The 26,172-nt window shown below is 45.3% G+C and overlaps 1 protein-coding gene across 4 annotated transcripts in view; it reads right to left on the reverse strand.

Annotated features, from left to right (window-relative positions):
• The window catches only part of DICER1 (dicer 1, ribonuclease III), a 73,263-nt gene that overhangs the window by 34,078 nt on the left and 13,013 nt on the right, over positions 1-26,172 (reverse strand). For all 4 annotated transcript variants that reach the window (XM_043556947.1, XM_043556949.1, XM_043556948.1 and 1 more), the window contains exons 2-10: positions 17,839-17,902; positions 16,822-16,922; positions 13,241-13,425; positions 12,440-12,602; positions 11,120-11,250; positions 10,005-10,139; positions 9,394-9,554; positions 7,008-7,176; positions 5,081-5,553 (exon numbers count right to left, since the gene is read on the reverse strand). In XM_043556947.1, coding sequence (XP_043412882.1) covers positions 5,081-5,553; positions 7,008-7,176; positions 9,394-9,554; positions 10,005-10,139; positions 11,120-11,250; positions 12,440-12,602; positions 13,241-13,387 — 1,379 coding nt within the window. In that variant the 5' untranslated portion in view covers positions 13,388-13,425; positions 16,822-16,922; positions 17,839-17,902. The remainder of the gene's footprint in view (positions 1-5,080; positions 5,554-7,007; positions 7,177-9,393; positions 9,555-10,004; positions 10,140-11,119; positions 11,251-12,439; positions 12,603-13,240; positions 13,426-16,821; positions 16,923-17,838; positions 17,903-26,172) is intronic.

Genomic DNA, 26,172 nt, shown 5'->3' on the forward strand with positions numbered 1-26,172 from the left:
ATAAGCCCTGCTGCTCTCTAGTGCACAGAGCCTCTCAAACTATCTGCGGCTAAGAACGAGTTATTTATTTTTTTCTAGTAACAAATCCATCAGAAAGCAGTATTTTTTGTCAACTTCCATGAAAATTTACTGAGAAAATGAAACAAATATTCAAGAGCCAGTGGTCTTATATGCAGCAGACATCACTGTCAAAACTGAGAGTTTTTAGATAAACATCTAAATCTCAATCTCTGTACCTAGCTCACTCAGTTGGCACCAGCCCACACAATGCACTGTGTTACACGCATCGCCTCCCAGTTACATCAGAAACAGCATGGGCAGGGGCGCCTGGGTGGCTCAGTGGGCTGGGTGGCTGACTCTGGATTTTGGCTCGGGTCCTGATCTCAGTCTGTGAGATGGAGCCCCGCGTCGGGCTCTGTGCTGACGGTGCAGAGCTTGCTTGGGATATTGTCTCTCACTCTCTCTCAAGATAAAATAATAGGTGTTAAAAAAAAAAAACAAACAAACAAAAAATGAAGCAGCATGGTCAGAAATAGGAAATATGTGCGCTAGATTCAGAAAACCAGTAGAACTGTGATTTCACTAAGCTTGCAAATTTGTGCAGACAACCGTATGGGGAAAAAAATTCAAAGAAACAAACACATCATTTGAAATGTCTGCCAAGTACTAAAATATGTGAACAACAGCTTTTAATAATCTCCTTACGCCTTCCATTTTTTTAACAACATGAACAAATCAAATGTAATTCCTCTGTGATTCCACCAAAAGAACCATCACCGATAGTTCTAGTATACAGACACTACGCGCCCCCAAACGTGTGCGTAGAGCACGTGAGAAAACAGCACCTACTGTATCAGGTGATAGAACAGCCATTTTTACATACATTAAGAGACAGAGAAGTAATTTCTATCTTACAAATGAAGATGCTGAGGCTTTAAAGAGTTAAATAACTTTCGGGTTGCTCGGGCGGCTCAGTCAGTTGAGCGTCCAACCCTTGATTTCAGCTCAGTCATGGCCTCACAGTTCGTGGGTCCAAGCCCCATGTTAGGCTTCGCACTATCAGTGTGGAATCTGCTTGGGATTCTCTCTCCCACTCTCTCTCTGCCCCTCCCCCCACGCATGTTTTCTCTCTCTCTCTCTCTCTCTCTCTCTCGCTCTCTGTCTCCCTCAAAATAATAAACACTTTTTGTAAAAGTTAAACAGCTTCCACAAAATACACATCTAAAAAAGTGAGTAGAAATAAAAGGAACCGGGGCTCGTTGACGAAATGGCTGATCAACAACAGAACGGATGAGGGCATGTTGAAGGGACACAGGAGCTGACCTCAAGGAGCCCCAACGGCTCAGAGCGGAACAACGAGAGAACAAGGTAAATGACCTAACGTCAGGTTAAAGCACGAAGTGCGAAACACACAAACGTGAGGGGCGCCCGGGTGGCTCAGTCCGTTGAGCGTCCGACTTGGGCTTGGGTCATGATCGCGCGTGGGTTTGTGGGTTGGAGCCCCGTGTCGGGCTGTGCTGACGGCTTGGAGCCTGGAGCCTTCTTCGGATTCCGCTTCTCCCTCTCTCTCTGTCCCTCCCCTGCTCGTGCACTATCTCTCAAAAATGAATAAATGTTAAAAGAAAATATTTAAAAAAACAAACGAGTCCACAGTGAGAAAAGAACCTAAGTCAATGAATATAAATAATAAATAGGATCAAAGAGAGAAGTTTTCCTCACAGAAGAATTCCAATAATAAATGAATTGGCTTAGTGATTTGCTTCCACAGAATAAAGTAAGGAGAAAAAGAACACCTTCCAGGAGAAACCTGGCAAACACTACCATAACCACGTGACGAGGTTTCATGTCACTGGTGATGTCTCACGTCGATAACCATGAGTCCCCCTGATGCGATGTGATGAGAAGGGCACTTCATCTCTACAGTATTCTTCCATATCCTAAATCTCCCTATTTTAATCCTGAGAAAAACATCAGACAAATTCAAATTGAGAGCTAGTCTACAAACTACCTGGCCAGTACTCCTCAAGACTGTCAAGGTCATCAGAACCACGGAAAAAGAGAAAATACAAGAGACCAGTGGAGATCAGGGACACACAACTAGATGCAACATGGTACCTGGGATTAAGACGATGACACTAACGGGAAAACTGGTAAATGAAACTGAAGTCTGAAGTTTGGTTAACAGTAACGCACCAATGTTAGTCTCCTGGTTGGGCCAAATGTACACGATAATGTAAGATGTTAACAATGGATGGGGGAAGCCAACTAAGGGGGACAAGGGAGTTCTGTAATCTCTTTACAACTTTTCTGTAAACATTTAAGTTACTAGGGAGACAGAGGGAGAGGGGTAGAGAGAGGATGTAAACCCAGGCATGTCAGATTCGACTGTCATACAAGACTAATAAATGACACAGTGAAAAGGGCCATATCTGCCTTATTTTGGGAGGATCACAAACGGAGTCTTCACTTCCTCATCTATGATACAGTTAATACTTGCACCTTCCTTTCTCATGGAGTGTTGGAAAATTTAAAAATAGATCTAAAAGCGGGTCTCCTGGGTGGCTCAGTCGGTTGAGCGTCCAACCGGCTCAGGTCATGATCTTGCGGTGAGTTCGAGCCCCACGTCGGGCCCTGTGCTGACAGCTCAGAGCCTGGAACCCGCTTCGGATTCTGCATCTCCCTCTCTCTCTGCCCCTCCCCCACTCACACTGTATCTCTCTCTCTCAAAAATAAACGTTAGAAGAAAAAAATTTTAAATATGTATCTAAAAGGTAAGTCAGAAACCAAGGTATCTGGGTGGCTCAGTCAGGTAAGCGTCCGACTCTTGGTTTCGGCTCAGGTCATGATCTCGCAGTTCATGGGTTCAAGCTCTGCACTGGGTTCTGTGCTGACAGTGCGGAGCCTGCCTGGGATTCTCTCTCTCCCTCTCTTTCTGCCCCTCCCTTGCTCTCACTCCCTGTCTCAAAAAATAAACTAAAAAAACAAAACAAAATTAAAGGTAAGTTATAAACCATAAAGCCCATACGTAAGGCAAAAGGAAAAGTGTAATCCTAAGACTATACACGTGGCTACATTACACACAGAAGTAGCTATGATTCATTTTTTTTAATTAGGAGAGGACAAAACTGCCCATGTATCACAATAGCTTAGACTCCCATGAAACTATTCACTGAGGAAGGGTTTTCCTCCCATTAAACTGATGGAAGGAAAGAATGTGGATTTCAGGAAGTTTTTCTAAGCTTATTAAAAAGCTTACTGGAACAAGACCTCTATTGTATATTTCATTAGCTGCCCATAAAGTTGACTCTCAAACCGCTCTTGATTCATCATCCAACACTAAATTCCAGGCACTTTTCATGAAAGCTGATCACAATTAATCTGATCCTCAAAGTCAATAGGAAATAACTGATTGGTTTTTGATACACGGTTTCAGGCTAGTATTCCTGCAGTGAAAACTGGCACAGCTCTACATTTAAGAATTCACGCAGAGAAGAGGGAGAAGAAGAAAATGTACCCCATTTCTTCCAAGTCCCCTAAAGTGTATTTAATTCTTACACCATCCTGTCTGGGGGCAGGGCTATAATGAAGCTTGGAGCTGACCCTTGAAATGCCTCTCCCCCATTCTAAGAAACAATCCTGACGGTCATGCGCTCCCTGGTCTGCGTCCCGGATGGTCTGCCCACTATAAAGCGCTGGTTTTAGTGTTCTGTGATGCCCAAGGGCATCATGATTGTAGAAGGAACTGGAAACTAGGAGGGAGATATCAGGATTCTAGAACTGTCTCTGCCACTGCCTAGCAATTTCACTCAGAGCCAATCACTTTTCCTCCTGAGGCCCTTTCTTTTTTATAAAAATAAGTAGGCTGGATTAGATAGTCAATGAGTCCCTTTCCAACCTTAAACTTCGGATTCCAATGTAATTCACTACCTAACATTATTTTACTTTGTATTCATCATAAGGATCAGGCCCAATGACTATGAAAATTACCAGACTAAAAACCGCCAGATGACTACCCCAGAGTCCAATTTCTCATTACTCAAGTAAGTTTTCAAAGCCCCAAAACAGTGAGAAGCAGTTTGGGGGGGGGGGGGGGGAATCCCAAATTACCACAGGAACCAAAGCCGAATTTCTCCTCAGAGATCACTACTTGCGGAACTGGCTCTTAGAGATCAGCTCTGGCCAGTTAATGGATCTCAGAGAGAAACAGATCGTCGTCTGATTGTCTGAGGCACAAAATAAGGCCCCTTTCTGGCCCTTTGATACCACAGCATCTGTACACAAACCAGGAAGAACCACACGTTACCAGACCGTCTGACACAGATCTGGACTACCGCTCCCTGGCTGGGCCGACGTTCAGGAAGAATCAACTTCTGCCAAAGAGGAGGGGGGAGACGGGCATCCACGGCCTAGTCTGGATGCAGGGTCGTCCTTTGCCAATATTCTCGGAATGCTTCCCCGACATTTTTATTTTCTTCTGAGTCAGAAAGTTTTAACATATAGCCTATGAACCAAGCCAAACTGCAAACCCAGTTGTTCTCAACTTTTTCCACCGCGGATCTGCAACCCTGAATCGACATTTGTCAGGAGGAAAAAGCTAACAGCAGCAGCGGCAACAAAATAACCACGATGATTCCCCCCGTAAAATTTATCCTCCAACTACGTGAAGGGGAAAGCCTGGTGTGAAATGCTCAACACAAAGCCTGACACACAGTCACGGGTGAACTATCTGAACTGCATCCGACAACTAAACGGGAGACAAAAAGTGTTTCACTGTAACGTCACGGAAGTTTTCCATACTCGCTCTCTGTGTCAAACGGGTCACGCCCGATGGACGTCCTTCAAGAGAAAAAAAATCTCAGGTCACGTCAGACCCAGCCTTTCGGGAACGCGACTAGTCACACGCACGTCCCCCCCGTCGATGCCGGTACAGCATCGCACACGACCCATGACGGTATCGAGTGAAGGCCACCCACCTGGGCCTTCCGCCAGTCTCAGAGCGATTACAGGGCATCCCTCCCCCAAGCCGAAAGCTGCCTCGCTCCACTACGGGAAGAGCCGCTAATCGTGGACGTTCATTTACCTGTTTAAGACAACTGCTGTGTATCTTCTTTCCACAAAAATGATCCCGCATAAGATGTTGGTGAACGGAGACGGGAAATTGGTCTCCGGCTTCTCTTTTTCTTCGATCTCTTCGTCCTCGTCATCATCCTCAGAATCACTCCAGGACACGTAATTATCCTGATTCCTGTTATTATACCACTCGACGCTCTCGAACTGCTGCCGCTCATACGGTTTGTACTTGCGCAAGATTTCGAGCAGTTTTATTACTTTAGGAGTTACAAATTTCAGGTCAAGTGAGGCAGGAGAGAAGTGCTCTTCACATAGTGCATGGATTTTCCTTAGGAAGGTGTCTGTAAACAATAGAAATTTCCTGTGCAGCTCCTCTTGCTCGTGTTTGATGTACTTCTGCAGCTCCCGGACCATCATCCCAGCGACCTTATCTGCACACCAGGGGCCCAGGACCACCAATACGGCACGACAGTCTGACAGTATCTACAGGACAACAGAAAGGGCCAAATGCTGAACGGTAGTATCACGCAGCGTTTTCACGCACGGTTCAAGTGGGACTGAAGCTGTCTCCAATCGGCCCCTTCAAAACACATTCACCCCACTCATCCAGACACCGAGGCCAGTGCCCCAAGGTTGAGGGGGGAGGCCGGTGGGCTTTTCAATCTCTACTTTTTCATATACGTGTATGCCCAGAACCATCCTTTTGTCTTTCCCGGAAAAGGTAATCATTAACAGAATATAAAAGACGCACCCGTATAAGGTTAATAAAATTTAATTTCAGGTCTGTTGTTACAAGTAAAACGGAATCACTGACTTCCAGGTAGATATGCAAGGTGAATTATGTAGCAGAGCAATTTTCTTTGAGGCGTCAGACAAGAGCAAGAGAATTTTCCTTGCACTTTATGCCCAGAGAACCGCATCTTCCGCTCTTAGCTCAGAGCGGAATGTAAATCCCTAACGAGGCTGTAACTGAGGGACTGCCGGGTCTGCAGGCCAGTAAAAGGCAAACTGGGTTGAATGCAGACTTAATGAGAAATCAAGGGCTGAGAAGAGTCTAAGCACGGCTGCTCCAGAAAAAAATCACCAGGAGAGAAATCTGGACTCCTATGTAACAGCGTTATTTCACAAATGGTTTGTGGGGCGCCTCGGTGGCTCAGGTGGTTGAGCGACCGACTTCGGCTCAGGTCATGATCTCGCAGTTTGTGAGTTCGAGCCCCGCATCGGGCTCTGTGCTGACAGCATGGAGCTGGGAGCCTGCTTCGGATTCTGTGTCTCCCCATCTCTCTGGCCCTCCCCTGCTCATGTTCTGTGTGTCTCTTTCTCTCAATAATAAATAAACGTTAAACAAAAAAATTTAAAAAAAAAAATGGTTTGCAAAGTCCTAGGATGATGATTCTCAAACTTCAATGCATCGGGATACCTGGAGAACTTGTCATGTCTCAGCCAGCTGAACCCCTCCCCTGAGCTTCAGCAGGTAAAGGATGAGTCCCTAATCTGTTTTAACAAGTCCTAGGGGGACGCTGACACTGCCGATCTGGAGTCCACACTCTGGGAACCACTGATCAAAAAGGATCTCCTCCCAAAGCTGTGCCACTCAGGAGCGATGGGCTCAGACCCAGTTACACACGGGTAACAGCAGAAGAACTCGTTCAGCCCGAGGGTTTGACTAACTCATCTGACCCAACAACAACAATGGACCCCAACCCATCTCCTTGTTTTCCTTTTTCCAACCTATTTCCTGAAACCAAGGAGGTCGACATTTAATAATGTCAGGTGACCATGAACTCAACCCGGTATGATCTGTTCCATGAAAAAAGTCCAGGAATAAGAAGACAAGTCCTTGAACTAAAACATACTAGCAGCCTCACGAGAAGCACAATGTCGTTTCGACAGGAAAACTCAACTTCTGCTTTCTCTACTTACTTGTACACGCTTACCTGCTTAGAAATTGAAGTCGAATCTCTCTCTTTCGAACGCACAGATATGTTACAGTCGTTGATAAAGTTCAGTGCCTCCTCCAGCTCCAGCAGCAGCCTGCCATAGAGGCCACTTCGGTCCGTGAACGGCCCACAGTCCACCACAATCTCACACGGTTGAGAAGTGTATCTGTAACGAAACAACGGTGTCACTGCTACAGCGAACTCACTCCCACACTACAATCCCCGAATATGTGTCTACACCCTGGGATCGCAGGCAGGCTCGCAGTGGTCTTCCTCCCAGGGCGCTCACTTTCAGATGTGCTACGCCTGCTCAGGAGGGCTCTAGGAGTGACTGTCTAGAGCCCACGTTCAAAGAATTCTGTGAGTCTTATCATGACCTTATTACCCCAGGGTTTGTAGGTTTAGACTTTCAGCTTTTGCCTCTTTGGGCATCGAGATACTCAAACAACTCAATAATGATTACCTCTCAGACACAGAAATAGGGACGGGGGCGGATCATAGAGGGAAAATGCTATCGTTGAATCTATCCACCTCCACACTACTCGAAACTCTTAGCATCTGCAAATTCAACTTTATTTTAATGTGTTTTTACCGTATCCTTGTAAGGAAAACTCACCTAACTTTGAACCGATTATGGTATCATCCTTGGATCTCTTATGCCTTTCATGAACTAGGACAACGAGAACAGCACATAATATCCAAAAACACTAACAATGACTGGGGCGCCTGGGTGGCTCAGTCGCTTAAGCGTCCGACTTCGGCCCAGGTCATGATCTCGTGGCTTGTGGGTTCTAGCTCTCCATCAGGCTGTGTGCTGACAGCTCGGAGCCTGGAGCCCGTTTCAGATTCTGGCTCCCTTTCCCTCTGCCCCGCCCCCCCGCTCATGCTCGCACTCGCTTTCTCTCTCTCTCAAATAAACATTGAAAAAAAATTTTAAATGAAAGCACTAACAACGATTAAGGAAATGAAATACACTAAAGACATGTGTAAATACTACGGTTTTCATGATTCTCCATCAGAATTTATACTTAACCAGAGAGTCACGCTTAGACAACTGGGAAGTACCAGGTTCAATAGACCACTTATCAGTTTTACTTAAGTGCCCTAATACCTCTACTTCTGCAAACCTCAAGCAGCGCAGGCTTCCCAATCTAATTCGGAACAAAAGTACAGCCTTTCACTGCCACATCAGCTCATTCTGGCTCGAGAAAGTCAAAAACACCGCGTCCGAAAGGTCGCGAGATTTGTATTTCATGCGTGCATTTCATGTATTTTGAATCCTTACATCCCACGGATCCGAAACATTACCTTTTCTTCTCGTTCTCCAAAGAGATCTTTCCCCAAGTTCCTATTAAATGGCAGGTACACTGCAAGATGTTTTCCACGTTATCAACGTGACTGATCATCAAGGAATCCCCCGAAACCACTGTCAACATCATTTTACCGGTTCCGGGACAATAAAGGACTCGCCTGAAGTCATACAACTCCCAGTCAGTGGAAGCCAGGATTTCAAAACCTGTCTGATTTAACTCCCTGAGAAATCGGCTTCTCTAGTCATTACAACTGTTCCAAGAACTATCGCCTATAAGGATGCTTTAATGTGAGTTGAATCAACTTAATTATAAACCTAATTGGTATAAGCTCCCATCCACCAACTCAAATCAAAAAGCGTGTATGTGTGCACGTTTTACTGAAACTCAAAGCAGCTACCTTTCCAAAGACACAAACCCAGAAAGCATAAACAACATTGTTCTCACACAGTCACACCCATTTGCAAAACAGCGGGGTTTTTCCAATCACTTTAAAACGTAGCGTAGGGGCGCCCGGGTGGCTCAGTCGGTTAAGCGTCCGACGTCAGCTCAGGTCACGACCCCGCAGTTCGTGAGTTCGAGCCCCACGTCGGGCTCTGTGCTGACAGCGCAGAGCCTGCTTCAGATTCTGGCTCCCACTCTCTCTCTGCCCCTCCCCTGCTCGTGCTCTGTCTCTCTCTCTCCCTCTCAAACATAAACATTAAAAAAAAAAAATTTTTTTTTTAAACGTAGCGCAAAACACTGAATTCTGTCCATAAAGTCATGTTCTTGCAAAGTATCACGCGGACACTTAGGTCGGAACGACCGTGCACACACGTGGGCAGAAACAAGCTTCCTGTCCTGGCTCCCGGTCCTCGTCCACACCAGCAAACGGGAGGGGCCCGCGCCCACGCCATCTTCTGAGAGACGAAGCCCCTCCATCTGCTGTTCTCTGCGGAGACAAGGGGAGGTCCCTGCCCTAAGCATTCTCAGACTCGCTCGTTCCCTGCCTCAGGCACCCGTCCACTTGTACAGGCGCTGCCCGGGGGGCCCCAGGAAAGGGACGGAAGCGGAAACTCCAGCCGAGCGCCTACCTGTCCAAGACCACCAGGTCAGTTGCGGTCTCAGCATTACTCTTGAGGATTTTCTCCAGCTTCTGAATCTTTTCTTCCAACTCCTCGGGATCGCATTTCCCGTTTAAAATGGAAGCAGTCAGTCCCAAGATACGAGGACACGACGGACAGTTTTCACAGAGCTGACACGATAAGAGATGCTGACAGTGAGGCATTCGTTCTGCGAGGCCAGGACGACAGAGACACTGCCAGACCGACACAAATCAGGAAGATGGGCAGACACTAAAAGTATCACTTATGGAACGACTGGAGCCTGTTTCAAAGATCCCTATATCCAAGAGGCGTATGTCAATGTGCTACGACAGATGATAAAATGGATGTATCGGATGTATCACGCATTACGTACTTCATTTACTCATGCTTAAAAGTTTCTCCCAGGACTAGATTTACTATAGGTTACGCATGACAGTTCATTATTATAGATCTCAGTGAAAATTAATTTCACATTCGTTCATACAGGGGACAAAGCTCCCAAAACTGGTAACGGATATTACTGCTTTTGATATATAAAAACGCCGCTTATTCTCAGGAATTTGACTTGCATTAAGACTGATAAAAACCTAAAAACTTACCTTCATAATTTCTCGGTAGGGGTGGTCTAGGATCGCAAGATGACACTCATCAAACACCAAAAGGTTAATGTCCGACAGCGATAAGTAACCATTTTTCAAAACATTCAAGGCGACATAGCAGGTCATAACAAGAACCTAAAAGAAAGCTGACATCAGTGTACGAACGTGCGTTCACCTGCCTACCTGCCTGGATACACTTCTATTAAATCAGATTACGGAGCCACCACTCTGTAGGCGAGAAGTGAGGAACTCATTAGTCAAAATCAAAACAGACGTTCTAAATGTATGCAAGCTAGTACTTTGGAACCAAGAAGCAGAGATGGGCAAATATGGAAACAGATTAGGGGAAAAAAATTCTTGATAACAGGGACCATGCTTTTATGATAAGTCTCCTAAAACTACTTCAGGTTTTCAGGTTCCTATTAGCCCCATTTTGACTGATGAGACCTATTGATTTAATCAAATGACAACACAATTCACCCTGTGTTTTCCTCTTTTTTCCCGTTGAACTGACAAGGTTTTCTGGAAGAAGACACCGACCAAATGTTCTTTTCAGGGCACTATCTCTGTGCGGACATCTCAATGTTTTATTGATGAGGACTCAACCCCGTGTGCGAGACACGCTAGTCCGTGTGCACTGCTCCAGCTGAGCTACGGGGCATCTCCTAACCGCTTCAGACACACCAACACCAAAAAGACCCTCTACGCACGCTGGCTCCACACAAACGTGTAAGTCAGAGGAAGTCTCTGGTCAAAGACCCAAAGGTCTCAACCGAGAAGCGTCTCCAGTCTCAAGACACTTAACTCAAGCGTAAATTTTCTGAAAAGCAGGTTATCCACAAGCGGGAAGTACGTCATCAGAATTTGTGTTTTTCCAGCCAGTAAATCACACTGCAAAGCTGTTTCTCTCCTGTGCAGTAAGAGCGACATTATACGTTCCTATTCATTTGGTTTTAGACCGCGAGAGAGAGTACGCGAGGGCTGGTTCCTAGGCTGACAAAGTACAGGAACGAGTTTTCAAACTAAACAAAGACAACCAAGACTAAAGGTCATCTTACAGACGAAGTCGAGGACTCGTAGGGATTTACAAAGGGAAATTTCTTTCCAAGTCTTACCTGGTGCTTAGTAAACTCTTGGTTCCACTTCTCTTTTGTCCAAGCTGCATTTACTTCCAGGCTTGAGTATTCCCCAACCTTGAGATCTGAATGAGTTCTGACAGCTGACACTTGTGGAGCAACCTGGTTTGCTGATTACAGATACAAATACTCCTTGTAAATAGGGCAAATCTTACGTAGCTGGCTCTCTGGACTACTAATGATTAAGACCGCTAAGGAAATCCTTATTATTATATATCATTACCTAACCCCCGATTTTTTAGATAGCCAACTGAAAACCGTATTTCCAAGGTGATCCTCCAAAATGCTTTCACTAGACTTAAGACCTGGTCCTCCGTCATTCACTTCAGAGAACCCTATGCCACCCTCCTTCTTTACAGCCGATTTTCCCAACCTAAGAACAGAACTTCTAGGCTGGAATGGGAACTACACCAGATCCACCCCCCACTCCTGTTTTCTTCAGTAAAATCAGATCGTTTTGCCAAGAAATAAGACGGTCTCACATATATTTAAAGTACAGGAGAACATCACATGTTGAGACCATCTGAAAACAAAAAAGGAGACCAGTGCCCCAGCAGCTCAGGTTCACATTTTATACTTTTTGTTTTAATAGGTAAAGCCAAACACAAATCCAGGATCACAGACTCTAACTGAGTATCTGGCTTTTAAGAAGCACCTACCTCCCCTTCTGTAATTGGCATAGTAAAATCACAAATCACAATGCTACCAGTCTCATAAATCAAGCACTTTTTGATGGACTTTGCAAAGCTAAAACAAATATAACCAGAAATAACTGTGACGACACAGATTAGCTTATGTTCCGAAAGGTAGCCCATGCAAAAACCGTAGCATCAGAATTAAATACGTTTAAGGAAAAAGCTGAAGTTCGACATCTGTGAAATAAAACGGCTGACGCTTAAAAGAGAAGTACTATAAAATTAAGAGAGAAGACTAAATGCTATTTCTGCTCTCAGAATCTCAACAAATATATTATTCTTCAAACCCTCTATACGTTCCATCATCTAACTTAATAGCCACAGAGAAAAAGCGCTTACGGGACACCCCTGGGTGGCTCAGTCGGTAAAGCGTCCGACTCTTGGTTTGGTCTTAGGTCATATCTCACAGTCTGTGGGATTAAGCCCCACGTCGGGCTCTGTGCTCACAGCTCAGGGCCCGCTTGGGATTCCCCGTTCCCTCCCTCTCTGCCCCTCCCCCATTCTCTCTCTCTCTCTCAAAATAAACTTTTTTTAAAAATGTGCTCAACCGTAAAATCTCATCCAATGTCCTCCACACAGTACGATAAAACAATTTCTGCATTACCAGAGTTGACCAAGAACACCGTCCTTTTTCCATTTCTGTTGAAGTCTCCCCTGATCTGATAGGACAGCTCTTTAGTGAGTAGTACGGCAATAAACGTCTTCCCTGAGCCAGTGTTTAAACAGACTATGGTGTTATGATCCAGAGCTGCTTCGAGCAGTTCCACCTAGAAATACAGTGGGAAGAAGACGCCACACTTGTTATCTGGGTGCAACACTGGGAAAACTGGGTTCTGTCTTAATTCAGGAAACTTCACTGCTTCCTGAGATCTTCCTCTGCTAAGTCTGCCAAAACACAGACTCTCTGCATCTTTCCAGAAGGAGATCACAGGCACGAAAATGCCTGTGACGTACGGCCAGCTGTGTTGTAGAAACACGCGTGGGGTAGCGTTTACAATTTGTTTGAGAATTATTTTTGCAGAGGGACAGAAAACTCCCCAAGAATAACACGAAGAACTGAGTTTACAGTAACCGTGGTCCTGCCCGTTGGTGGTGGTTCCAACCGTCTCCATTCCCTCCCAGCTCTTGAGGACAGACACACCCAAGCGGGTATTGGGTATTGCGAGGGGAGAGGTTTTCAGAGGGGGAACAATAAGGAACTTCACAAACAAAATGATTACGTCAATCGGCCGGCAGATGTTAGAAAAGAAAAGGGCCATTAGGAACAAAAGTATCTGGAAGGAGAAAATTGCTCAGAAGAGGAGAGCTTGAAAAGGTAAATGGGTTTTACATAAGACATGTCAACTACGCGCTAATTGACTCCATTTCAGTGGAAACGCTCCAGTATTAGTGTTCTCATTAGTACCTGGTATTTTCTTGGCGTATAAATGTTATCATGGATTGCTTCTTGTTGCCATGGCAGTCCAAAGAAAGGGCCCATTGGTGAGGAGGCGGGGGTCACGAGCTGCAGGCCCGCCATGCTGAGGGGCTGCAAAGCAGGGCTTTCATTCATCCAGTGCTTCTCACTGCATTTTGCTCTAGCGCAGCTTACTACAAAGGGAAAAAGAATACCGTTACACCGCCGTGCAGGGTCAAGGACGAAAGAAAGCTAAGAAACAAGAGAAACATCAGAGTATCACTCCTCCGGACCCTTTCAAACTTGCCCTGTCATTGTTTTAGCTTTTTCTCGATCTAAGAGGATCGTTTTAAAAAGTCAAGCGTTCTGTACTTTCCGACCCGGCAATTCTACACCTAGAAACTTGTCTGAAATAATTAGGCAACTACACGAAGAAACAAGGACACGGATACGTACTGATGCCTTAGTACCTGGGAACAAGCAATACCTTTCAGACGCACTGATAAGAAGTGAGCAAGTAAATGACGGTATAGTTCTATCATACAATACTTTGAACTCACGAAGAAAATCCGGATCTGTATTGACTGACAGAGAACCATGCCCGTCATATACCTTTAAAAGAAAATATGAATACGATGCCTCTTTAAATACATATGTACATGCGAAGCATGTGGGTGCATAAACAAACATTTTCAAGCATTATCAATTCTATTGATGCCACTATCGATAAACTTGCGAGATAATGTTTGGAAGGCACTGAAGTTTCAGATACCTGCCAACACTTTGTCATTGTATCTAAAGACCATAAACACACAAGGTCTTTTCCTCGACTGACAACCTAGCTCAACTGCACAGCTGACCAACGATTTAAATATTTACCTTTAAAATCCCACATATCCTAGATGAATCAAGACAAAGGGCAACCATTCTGAGTTTTTCACGGTAGGTAAGGGCTCTTCTGTGTTTCACGTATTCTTTCCCAAAGAGGAATTGGATTATGTAAAATGACAAACTAAACCCGAGTCTTTTTCAAACTCCTAACCTGCACACAGAGGGTCAGGGTCTCAGACCTCAACGTGGCAGTCCACCATCGGCTTTCTGACTGTCAGCAGCATTTATTTGCCCCCAAAGGAAATTTCTGCCCCCACAATGCTTGGGAGTTTTCACTGTTATCACTATGAAACCGGAAAGAAGCCCACTCTTCGTTCCTTGACGAGAACCTTTGAATCTCCTGACGCGTGAAATGGACGACCATGATACAGGACAGCGACTGAAGCTGTTCTATCAAATCCAACGAGAAGTCTCCAGTCTCCCTTGATTTCAGAGGTCAGTTCAGTGGACCACAACTCAACATCTGGCCAGTGCCGGTGTGATCTCCTGTAAGTAGTGGGGGACACAGGGCTGCGGGCGCCGAGGACAGCAGCAACGCAGGTGCGGCCAGGTCAGACAGCACAGACCAGCCAGGATGACCTACGATCGTTCTCGTCATCCCTCTGGGAGGAGGACGGCGAGCAAAGGACTGCGGAGCACGGTCTGAACGCTACCAACTGTGTTCTTCCTAGAAATAATCCGCTCATCGTCTACCGAACCAAAGCCCCACCAACCATTCTTTTTACCCACCCCCCCCCCCCCCGCGCAGGATTCACTGTTCTCAACTCCTCAGGCCCGCTGCTTGCACGCCCGTGGGTTAACCAAACACGGCTGCCAAGAACCCAAAGCTAAAGCCATGGCACCTCATCTCCTGAGGTCCACTGGGCCACTCTGCAGGCCCACGGCCCAGACCACAGGCCCCTCCCACCGACTACCACCCGGTCAAACCATTCTGCATTTTCCTTACCGTGGGCTGCTCACTGTCTGGGACGACTTATGCCGAAAGCCTGACTCCCTCCCTCGGCCTCCACCCAACTCAAATGCCAATCCAAGACCGATCAAAACTATGGCAAAAGGGGTCAGGAAATCAGCATAAATCCTGACCGCTGAAGAGAATAAAAAAGGAGGAAGGTGGCAATGCCAGTCCCCAAAGAGTTCTTCCTTCACCTGCCAACACCACATGGAGCCAGGAACCCGCGACACCCCTTCCTGCTGCTGTCACCGCTGCCACCATTCTTTCTCACAGAGAGAACAGTGGCAGAACTGTAACTAATAAATCCCGAGAAAGAGTCTAAAAAAATAAATGAGAAGAATGTTCTATTTTTCCAAAGGGAGACTGTATCCTTTAAAAATGTGTAAAATACAAAGAAAAACTCTAAAAACGTTCCAGATGAAAGACTATAAAGAGACTTGACAGCTAACTGGAGTGAGTGATCTCAGACTGGATCCTGTACTGCAGAATGATGCCACAGAGGGCATTACAGAGCCCCGATAGAACTGTCAAAGTCCCCGAGGCTGGTCACGGCACTAAGGCTGTTTAAGAAAGCAGCCTTACTCCTAAGAAGCAGACCCCACGGTGTCCAGGGGTAAAGGGCCATGAGATGTACGCAACTACTCCTCGAATAGTTCAGACAAGGAAACCACATACACGTACGGCAAATGTGTGCAACACGTTAAGCAAATGGGGCAAAGCGCGGATTCTCTGCCCCACTCTTAACCTTGTGACTTCGCTGTACGTTTGAAACTGTTTCCAAAAAAAGACTCTCGAAAAGTAAATATGTATGAATGGTGAGACTGGGACTCCCCTGCACACTCGGTTCGCCCGCCACACCAAGCCACCCCCAGAACGTGGCAGACAAACAGTGCAGTTTGTAGAATGAAAACCGTGCCCACGTGAGCAACGATAAAGACCTTCAAACGGCTTCTGTGCGCCTTGCAGACATCAGGTCACCTGGCACGCATTTGCACAGGGATGCACGTACACCCTGATTCTTCTACCGGCACACGTGTGTAGGAGCACGCGCGCAGAAGAATCAAGTTCAAGCGAGTATTTGATAAACTCAACAAGAGAGTCACGACTGTCGCACAATAACGTACAGAACAGAATCGTCACAGTTCCAAAGGTATTCGTGTAGGTTTTGGAAATCCACACCCTCTCCTGGGAGGGCGGGCGCGGGAGAGGGTCTGCAAGGAGACAGGGGACCGCGATTTAACCCTCTCAACCTGCTTTTCCGTAAGGTCACAATAGTTAAGTTCATCTTCACCGATTGAATGTACAGTGGCTGGCCCCAGAGATACTTTCTATTTAGGGAAAGCGAATCCAAGATGAAAAACCTCAGCAGGTAATCCAATAATGTGAAAACAGAACAATCTGTAATTTTGCCAATTTTTACTTTCTTTGGTGTGTTTAAGTAGATTTTTTTTTCCCCTTAAGCTTTTCCCTTAAGGAAAAGCTCTGAATCCCTGCTGGTAAGTAAACGTTCTGTAGTTTCACAGATGTACTGATTATTGATTAACTGCTTTCGCAGAGCCAACAGACAACGCCTTGTGATGGCTCCTCGAGGACAGAGTTTAAGTTTCTGGACGAACAATTTACATCCACGAAATCGGTGAGGCCATTGTGTAGCTTCTACGTAGTATTTTCTCAGAAATAATTTAGTAAAACACACGAACAAACTCTCTTCCTCTTTCCACGTATGATAGATAAATCACAGATTTACCGTTTTAATGTTTGAGATCTCTGTGTTGCTGTTGTCCGAGCTGCATTTTGACATTGTGATAGCAGTTTATTGGAAAATCACAGCATGCCCAAGCTTCTGCTCTAAAAATAAATGCAAAAATAGCCAAGTTTAAGGTTCCTGTACTTAAAACTGAATATAAACACATCTACAAGAAAGCCCCATTGATAAGAAGAGTTAAATAAAAGACCATTATTTTGTATTACATTTTAAACAAAAGACATTTGGGTTATTTTAGGATATGAAGTCTTATTCTAAAACAAAGAACAAGAGAGTGGGGGCTGGCAACAATAGCATGCCTAATTCCCAGAGATCTGGGGAAGAGAAAAAGTTAGAGGAAAGTTCAAGAAAAGGCTGCAAAAGGAATACAAGAAAATCAAACACAGTAAACAAAATCTAAAGATAGCAGCTAGAATAACAGGGGGTAAAAATGACAATGCCACGTATACGTCATTTCCTAAATTCACGTACACCAAAGAAACGAAGGTCCCCGGAAGAGGCACTTGGCTGAGCAATCCCAATCACCGCGATACGTGCATGAAATCTGTCAGCGATTTCAATTTCTCAGAATGGAATTAAAAACACAACAGTTCAATCCACACTATAAACTCTCTTACAGAATTCACTCATGAATAAAAGAATTCAGAACACACCCCAACGATACTGTTATAAAGAACTATAAATTCAGTGCGGTTCTGGTAAAAGATCACAGATCAAAAACTAAGGAAGTGTGTTAACACGGGAAGCTTAATTTAAGTAACAAATGTCGATTTTGTCGGCTTTGACACCAAATCTTGCTCGTGCTCATTACGCTAACGACCGCAGTGTCTCCACTCCCAGAGGCTCGGGAAAAGAAACCGTGAAACTCATCCGTGTCTGGTCTAGTCGGGCGAAGGCCATTCGGGCACAGGTGACGCTTTCTCATCTCACAGACAAGTTCGTTTTGCTAGTCAGCTAACAAAGCAGGTCTTAGCACTGCTGTAGTACGTACATATTTACCTCAAAATGCTGATTCTAAGTTCTTTCAGCTTCCAAGTCTGTATTAATTCACACCCTAGGTAACCTAAAAGCAATCAGAGAGAATATTTTAGAACATTAAAGTCATTGTTAAAAACCAACTTTAAGAAAATTCCTATTTGACAAACTTTGCATACTTCACTTATCAGAGTAAGATTCCTGGTAACTTATTCTTCTACTCAGAGTCAAGAAAACAGTACACACCTGGAAGAGCTGCCTTCAAAATTAGCCTTTGTTAGGTTCTAGTACAACTGAGAACGTGTGCAGGTTGTTGGCACAATCCAGTTAGATAGAAGGGAGAATTCTTGGCAGTAAATTCCATCCCCCCCCCCCCCCCCCCCGTAAAATCTGACTTTGACACTGCGGGAACACCATGTGGGTCGGTAACCATGCTTCCCAGGAGCAGATCTCCCCTCTCCTGGCGTCTGTGTGGGTTTCTAAAGCTACCTCCTCCTGTGACGCTTAATTCCATTCTGTCCCACCACCTGGGAAGATACAGACTCCGTCCACCATCAAGGCCTCATCTGTCACGCTCCACCCCGCCGTAATTCACACTCACACCTTTTCTCAAAACACCATTAACTAAAATAATAAAGCTGACAATGCTTTAAAATTCAACTCCGCTCTTACAAGATTACTGTCCCCCAAATTATCTCCTTAGGCATTTCGGTACAGACGTCAGAGAGTTAACGCACCGAGTACAATGAAAACTTATTTCGTGTTCATAAATACAGAGCCAACAGGTCAAGTTTTCTCATTTTAATTGGTGATCAGAACTTCGACTACAAACATGCAAACTCCCGTTTGAGAAGCCCCTTTCAGATAGCTCGGAAAAAGACACGCCAGGTATCAGACACACTCGGTCAGGGTTTAGTCCGAACCAACAAACTTCACCCACATTAACTAGCATCTAACTCCAGCCATACCCCTTCGGACAAAGGCTTGTGACAACAGCCAGCTTAACCATTCTGATCTAAGGTCCAGAAGCATCTAGAGCTTGCCGGTACACATTTTCGAGACCGGTAACACAACTCACAACTCTGTCATTTCATCGCAACGTGTCACAGGTGCCGACACTCTTAACTCTACAGGTATCGCTGTCCGGATTTCCTTCCTACGCTCACGAAGCCCAACACGTGCCAACTACTAAAAGTCCCATAGTGAAGCAAAGAAAACACCCACGCGTTAACACCGTAACAGTAAAATGCTGTCAAAAGTACTTCTGTAAGCGAAAACAGATAAAACTAAAGGACTGTTTGAAGAGCCTTTGGGTCCCGGCAACAAACACGATGTCGGAGATCCGGGGCATTTTACCCACCAAGCCTGAAATCACCAAGGGAGTCCGTGGTTATAGATGCAAAGTGGTGGGTCTAGACGATTACCGGCCTAAAGGCAAGTTACAAGTAAGAGGCTTCCCTCTCCCAGTTGATCATAAAGGGAAGAGATTCTCCCTCCCTCCCTTTGTTCACAATTTCTTTCTCAACACTTTCCAAACGTAAGTGAATCTCTTTAAAGCCAAAGAGCCCGTAGCCGGTCTCCCATCTCAGGAACGTTTTCCTAGCACCTGAAAGGTATCCCTGAAACCTAATCCTCAAGAAAGACAAGGCCCGATGTCTCCCAGTCTCCTAGGTAGAGATGGGCCTCATTTGCCACCGAGCTCCAAACTGCAAAACCTACCTCTGGTCATGAAGATATGAGGAAACGAGCAATTTTATCTTCAAAACATGGATGTCAAGTGTTGTAACCACTTGACTCTACAGAAGAGTGACATCTCTTGGTCTCTGGAGCCTGCTTAGCGGACAGCCTGTGAGGCCCGTGGCCCTCCGGTTTAATGCTTACCCAGTAAGAAAACTGTTTTCTTCCCTCTACCTGTGTGGACAGATTTTTCTGGGTGAAAGAGGAGGTTCTGTTATATTTCCTCAACACTCATCTTTTTTTAAAAAAAAATTTTTTTTTTCAACATTTATTTATTTTTGGGACAGAGAGAGACAGAGCATGAACGGGGGAGGGGCAGAGAGAGAGGGAGACACAGAATCGGAAGCAGGCTCCAGGCTCCGAGCCATCAGCCCAGAGCCCGACGCGGGGCTCGAACTCACGGACCGCGAGATCGTGACCTGGCTGAAGTCGGACGCTTAACCGACTGCGCCACCCAGGCGCCCCAACACTCATCTTTAAAACAAAACAAACCCATAAAATACATTCTCAAACAATATCCATGCCAAATAACAAACTTCCATTTCTTGGAACTTGAATACTAGAGAAATCTTAGAGTTTGCCATCCAAGTACGTTAGGGGGAGGAGCTTTTAAAATGATGACAGAGCTAAGCGCACCAAAGCTTGGCTCCTTCGGAGAGGATTCTGCGCACAGCAAGGACCCAAGTTGTTTCAAAACCACTCCCACCGACCTTCCTTTTCTAAGTTAGAGTCGGGGCACGAGCAGTCTCAGCTATTTGACCTTCGGAAGCCGAGGTGATGCCCTCACCCCTTAATACTTTCTCACTTACAGTCACTCCTCTCCGAGGCCTGCCACGTGGGAGGGGCACGGGGAAAGGTCACCTGGGGAGCCGGAAAGCAAACTGGTTTTTTTTGTTTTTTTTTTTTTAAAGTATCTATCATTTAAAAACCATCTGAAAGCCAACAAGGGGTCCAGTCTCAAGAAGACCCCGGTTTATCAGGCTCCCTCTAAGGTGGTTTCCTTGCCTGTAAAATATACTAAGCTATTACTGAGAATCTGGTTAAGATCACGTATATGAAGCTTGGTAGAAAAAACGTTCTTGTGACACAGAAAATGCTCAGTGTATGGCAGGATTTATACAACCACACTCCCGTCCTATCTAGTCCTCCTCTCTCTCTGCTCCTCCCCTGCACACACACACACACACTCTCTCTCTCTCTCTCTCTCTCTCTCAAAAATGAACATCTAAAAAATGATGACAGTTTGGGGGCACCAGGGTGGTTCAGTTGGTTGAGCGTCCGACTTCGGCTCAGGTCATGATCTTGCAGTCCATGAGTTCGAGCCCCGAGTCAGGCTCTGTGCTGACAGCTCGGGGCCTGGAGCCTGCCTCGGATTCTGTGTCTCCCTCTCTCTCTCTGCCCCTCCCCTGCTCGTGCCCTGTCTCTCAAAAATAAATAAATGTTAACAAAAAATTGTAATTACAAATTTAAAATTTGTAATGAACAAAACTGCTTACAGTATGGAATACAATGGAAAACAGCAAAGCACTTTTATTTAGAGGAAGATCACGACAAAGTCAAATTACAAACTAAACAAAAGAAGAAAAGGTGGAAGGAAAGAATGGAGAGAGAAAAAATTCATCCAAAAATTGAGGATGGGATTATGACCATAAGCCATCTTTTTCCTTAAAACTTTTCTGCATTCTAAAATTTCCTGCAATTCAAACAATGTATTGCTTTTAGAACTGGAAAACAAGCTTTCACGTGGAGGATGATTTGTAGTAAGACCACAGTTCACAGAGAAATGATTCCGGGGGCACCTGCCTGCCTTAGTCGGTAGCACATGTGACTCTTGCTCTCGGGTCATGGGTTCGAGTCCCATGTTGGGTGTAGAGGTTACTTAAATAAATCTAGAGAGAAATAATTTAGACTTTAGATTAAAACCAACAAAAACAAAGAAAACAAAAAGTTTTTTTAACTTCTCCCTTCTTAAGCCATTAAATGTGGTAAAACTTACCCTAGCTTCTATGACTTAAACCACAAATTCACTAGCTTTCTTCTCTCGCACTACTCTATGAACCAAATTTCTGGGTTTCTGTAAATCTGTAACAAACATATTATGTTTACGTTTCAATGTCATGAAGCCTAAAATTAGATCTGTCCAAAACTGACACTGAATACAGGTCAAACACCATTTTAACAAATATCATCCATCAAAATCTCCACATAAAAAGTATCTCTAGGCTGCCGGCCAGTGGCCCACGTACTTAGAATATTTCTTAAAAAGACAACATTCCTACACACCAAAATGGCACTTGGAACTGTCCCTCCCCTTCAGGTTACCTACAAGGACATTTACCCTTCAGTTTGTTTCAAGAGGTACTTAATACACCGCTAACTTTCAAGGTGAATTCTAAGGCTACTGTTTGATTTCAAGAGTCTGTCCTTTATTCAATAAAAACATTGTTCAACAAGTGCTAGAATTTACTCAATTCGTGACCCTCTTCTTGTCTATCTTTTACGTATCACATAAGAACATCCATGAGAAAAAAAAAAGGCCACCATTTTCTATGTTAAGCTGTTTTAACACAATACAACACATCAACATTTTAATACTAAAGAAAGGTTAGTCCTGGGGCGCCCGGGTGGCTCAGTCGGTTAAGCGTCCGGCTTCGGTTCAGGTCATGATCTCGCAGTTCGTGGGTTCGAGCCCCGCGTCGGGCTCTGTGTTCACAGCTCGGGGCCTGGAGCCTGCTTCGGATTCTCTGCTTGGGATTCTGTGTCTCCCACTCTCTCTGCCCCTCCCCGCTCACACTCTGTCTCTGTCTCTCAAAAACGAATAAACATTAAAAAGAAAAACAAATTTAAAGAGAGGTTAGTCCTGAGACAAAACGAGTCTGAGAGACCGCGGACTATGATGGCCGTTCAGCTCAGTCAACTTGAGTCAGGAAAGCAAACATATTTTTTTTTCTTTTTTTTTTTTTTTAATTTTTTTTTTCAACGTTTATTTATTTTTGGGACAAAGAGAGACAGAGCATGAACGGGGGAGGGGCAGAGAGAGAGGGAGACACAGAATCGGAAACAGGCTCCAGGCTCTGAGCCATCAGCCCAGAGCCTGACGCGGGGCTCGAACTCACGGACCACGAGATCGTGACCTGGCTGAAGTCGGACGCTTCACCGACTGCGCCACCCAGGCGCCCCAGGAAAGCAAACATATTAAAAGCTCCGGGCAAGGGGGGAAGCCCCAAGCACTGGAGCGCAAGACGTGCACCCACTCGTGTTCTCTGCCTTCCCCAGAAGCCCAGGACTCGTGTATCCCAGCCTCCACACGAGCTTCCGCTTCCGGGCCCCCACCTGCCACTCACTCACCCCAAAGAACCTGAAACCTATCACTGGACTCCCCTCTCATGCAGCACACAGGGGCCCACCCTACCACCCAAATCATGGCTTAATTTGTATCTTCTGCTCCACATTAGATACTATTGCTATAGCGATTTTCCCCCCAAAACTGTAAGATTTTTCAAAGGAAAGATCGTCTCATACTTGACTTGCACAGAATTAAAGCAAAGCTGGAAATATCAATAAATTTGGTTTTCATTAACTAATTCCGGGTAGAGAAAAAAGGCTTACTGATCTAACCTTAAATTAATATCTATCTTTTTGCAGGCCAAATAACAAATTCAATGTGGATACTGCTTACTTTTAAAAGGCTTTAAACCACCCACATTATTCTCACAAGTTTAACACCCGATCCTTGCCCCGTCCCCCAACAAAGAAAATTCAGGGCTGATCAGAAGCCATCAAAGGTACAGAGGCACCCATCTGCACAATGATAATCCTGCCAGCATCCAGCTATCCTATCCCGCCAGCCTCGTCCTCCCAGAGCTCCGAACCTCGGCAAAATCGTCTTGCACATTAACGCAACCTGATTGGATAGAAACCTTGAAGATGTTTCAGCAATAATGTACAGTTCTAAAGTTACAACATAACTAACTGGGAAAACCCAAAGACTCGCTTTAGAAACGTTGTTTTATTAGGTGTGAAATCTAGATAAAGTTCTATTTAATGTCAACTAATAAACGGAGAGGAAAGACAGAAAAAAAATCACCATTTTTAACCATCACGTTACTAACTGAGGCAAGAGTCATTAACGGATGCTAAAGATGCTGGGTGAAATTTACAAAAAAATATTTACGTCATCTTAAGGTATCTCTGCACAGATTACCTACGAACCCTAATGAAAACTGGTAACGTTGCCCCGGGAACACCCAAGAGATGACACCCTTAACCACAGTGACATCTGGGACAAACTGGGACTGGGACAAACTGACATGTAACTTCTAAATGTGATGAACTGAGAAAGAAACATCATTTATGTAGATTTTCCTGCCCAAAGTTGCAAAGCCTGAATCTAATCATGAGGAAACATGGAACCGAAATTTCAGGTTCATTTCACAAAACAACCGGCTCCTGCTCTTCAAAGATGTCAGTATCACAGAAGATACAGTCTGAGAAAAGATTCCAGATTCCAAGTGGAAACAAACGTGTCAACTACATGCAACACACACGGTGCGGTTCCTGGACTGAATCCCGTACAACAGAAGGACAACGGCCATAAAGGACATTACTGGGCTGAAGCAGCACAGGCCACCCGAAAACAGGCCACTTTGGCGTATGGAGTATTCTGGGCTGAAGGCAACGGAGAAATAGCAGCTGCGGGAGGAATTCTCTGCCCTTTCCCTCTCTGCCTCAACGCAGGACATAAACGTCGCTTTGTGAAAGTGTCCCTCCTCCCCACTCCAGTACCAGGAAGAGACATTAATTATCCCAAAGACCCGGAGGATGTGAATCTGCATAAACAAACCTTACTACCATGGTCCCTGTTACTTTCCCTCATCTATTTCCCTTCCCACGACTGACCATCCCCAGAAGCCCCAACTCTCATTCCTTTGTCTTGTCACGCGTCCAAAATCCATCGCCCTTTATTAAAATGGTACATACACTCTCAAGCCTAACTGCTTCCTTGGGTTTTCACTCCTCCCGGGTGAATCTCCAGCGTGCATATGCCAAACAAATCTTCTGTCTGGTTCATCTGGCCTTTGTCAATTTAATTCACAGGCTCCATCCGCGAAGAGCCCAGAGGAAAAGGTTTTTTCCTCCCCCCATAGAGACACTGGTGAAATGTAACTGTCATCATCAATGCTAACGTCTCCGAATTCGGTGACTACACTGTGATTATGTAAGAGAATCTGCTCTTGTTCTTAGAAAATCTATCTCGAGTATTCAGTCGTGAAGAGTGTAAGGCCTGCCACTTGATCTAAAAAGGTTCGGAAAAGTAACAACGGAATGCGGAGAGAGAAGGCAAATGTGGCAAAATGTTAACTATTGGTACATGTAGGTAATGGTGTGGGAATTCTTTAGACTATTCCTATAGCTCATGAGTTTGAAAATATTTTTAAAACAAAGTGAAAAACGAAACCCTAGTAAACACTGATATAGATGTTTGACTATCAAAACACAGGGGGAAAAAAAGGGGGGGGCGCTTAGGGTGATTTTCCCCACTTAAAAGACCTTTGTTTTGCCTCCTGCCCCTTTAATTATTCATTCATTCAACAAATATTTACTGAGCAAGACATCCGTACCGCCGGCTTGTATTCTGGAGAAGGTGAGCGCCGGGCGGGAGCTCAGTCCTGGAGGGACTCAGTCCGGGAGGGGACAGTAACAGGGCCTCATGCGGGGGAGGAGCCAGCATGTGAAGATGCACTAAAAAGAAACCAGGCAAGTCACGCTGAGGACATCATAAGCCCTGTGCCGTGGCACCTGCCCCACACAAGTGTCCAAACAGCAGGATAGGTTAGGATAAGCAGGAGCCACAGCCTAAAGGGCTTCCTGCGCAGCCCCACCAGGGCCGAGAACCCGCGGGCTCCAACAAGATCTGGGCCTCTGCTTGTCTAGTCTCAGCACACGCCAAGGGCTCCCACCTAGTTCATCTCGGCCAAGGGCTCTGTGTATGAGGCCCTCCAAGGCCCAGAGGCAGGAGCGGTGACGGACAAAACAAGGAACTTCTGAAGTTTACTCTTTCCTTTAGAAAGGACCTTCCTTTTCCTCGTTGTAATCACTGCCTCTACTCATACAGGAACTTTCTCTATTTGCACACTGCAAGTCCCCTGTCCCAGGCACAAGGCACCCACTTATCCCAACCGTGGAGGAGGCAGGATGGCTGGTCACTCTCTCTCTAGGGATGATTCTCTATCCTTGGCTACCTGTTTGCACATCTCTACTTGGAGATCCACACCGGGTGATCAAGAGAACTTCAGGCTGTTCCAAAACCTGACCTAATAAGAAAGATGGAGGTTCACTACTGCTAAACACAATTTAAAAAAATATATGTCCGTTACGGAAATTCGAGAGATGCTTCAAAAAAGAGAAGAGAAGCAGCATCAGAACAGACGCAGCCTCCTGCGTTTCACCCTTATTTCACTCAGTTACAATTAAACCCAGAACACACACATTACAGAAAGAATCCAGATGAGAGGGGAAAAGAAGTGGGCTCCAAAGTCAGAGTGGTGACGGGATCCACTTGTAAGCTATGAGATCTTGGGCACATGACCTCATCTGCCTTTCAGCCTCTGCCTTATTTCT

The sequence above is a fragment of the Prionailurus bengalensis genome, chromosome B3 (genome assembly GCF_016509475.1).
Source record: "Prionailurus bengalensis isolate Pbe53 chromosome B3, Fcat_Pben_1.1_paternal_pri, whole genome shotgun sequence".
NCBI lineage: Eukaryota > Metazoa > Chordata > Mammalia > Carnivora > Felidae > Prionailurus > Prionailurus bengalensis.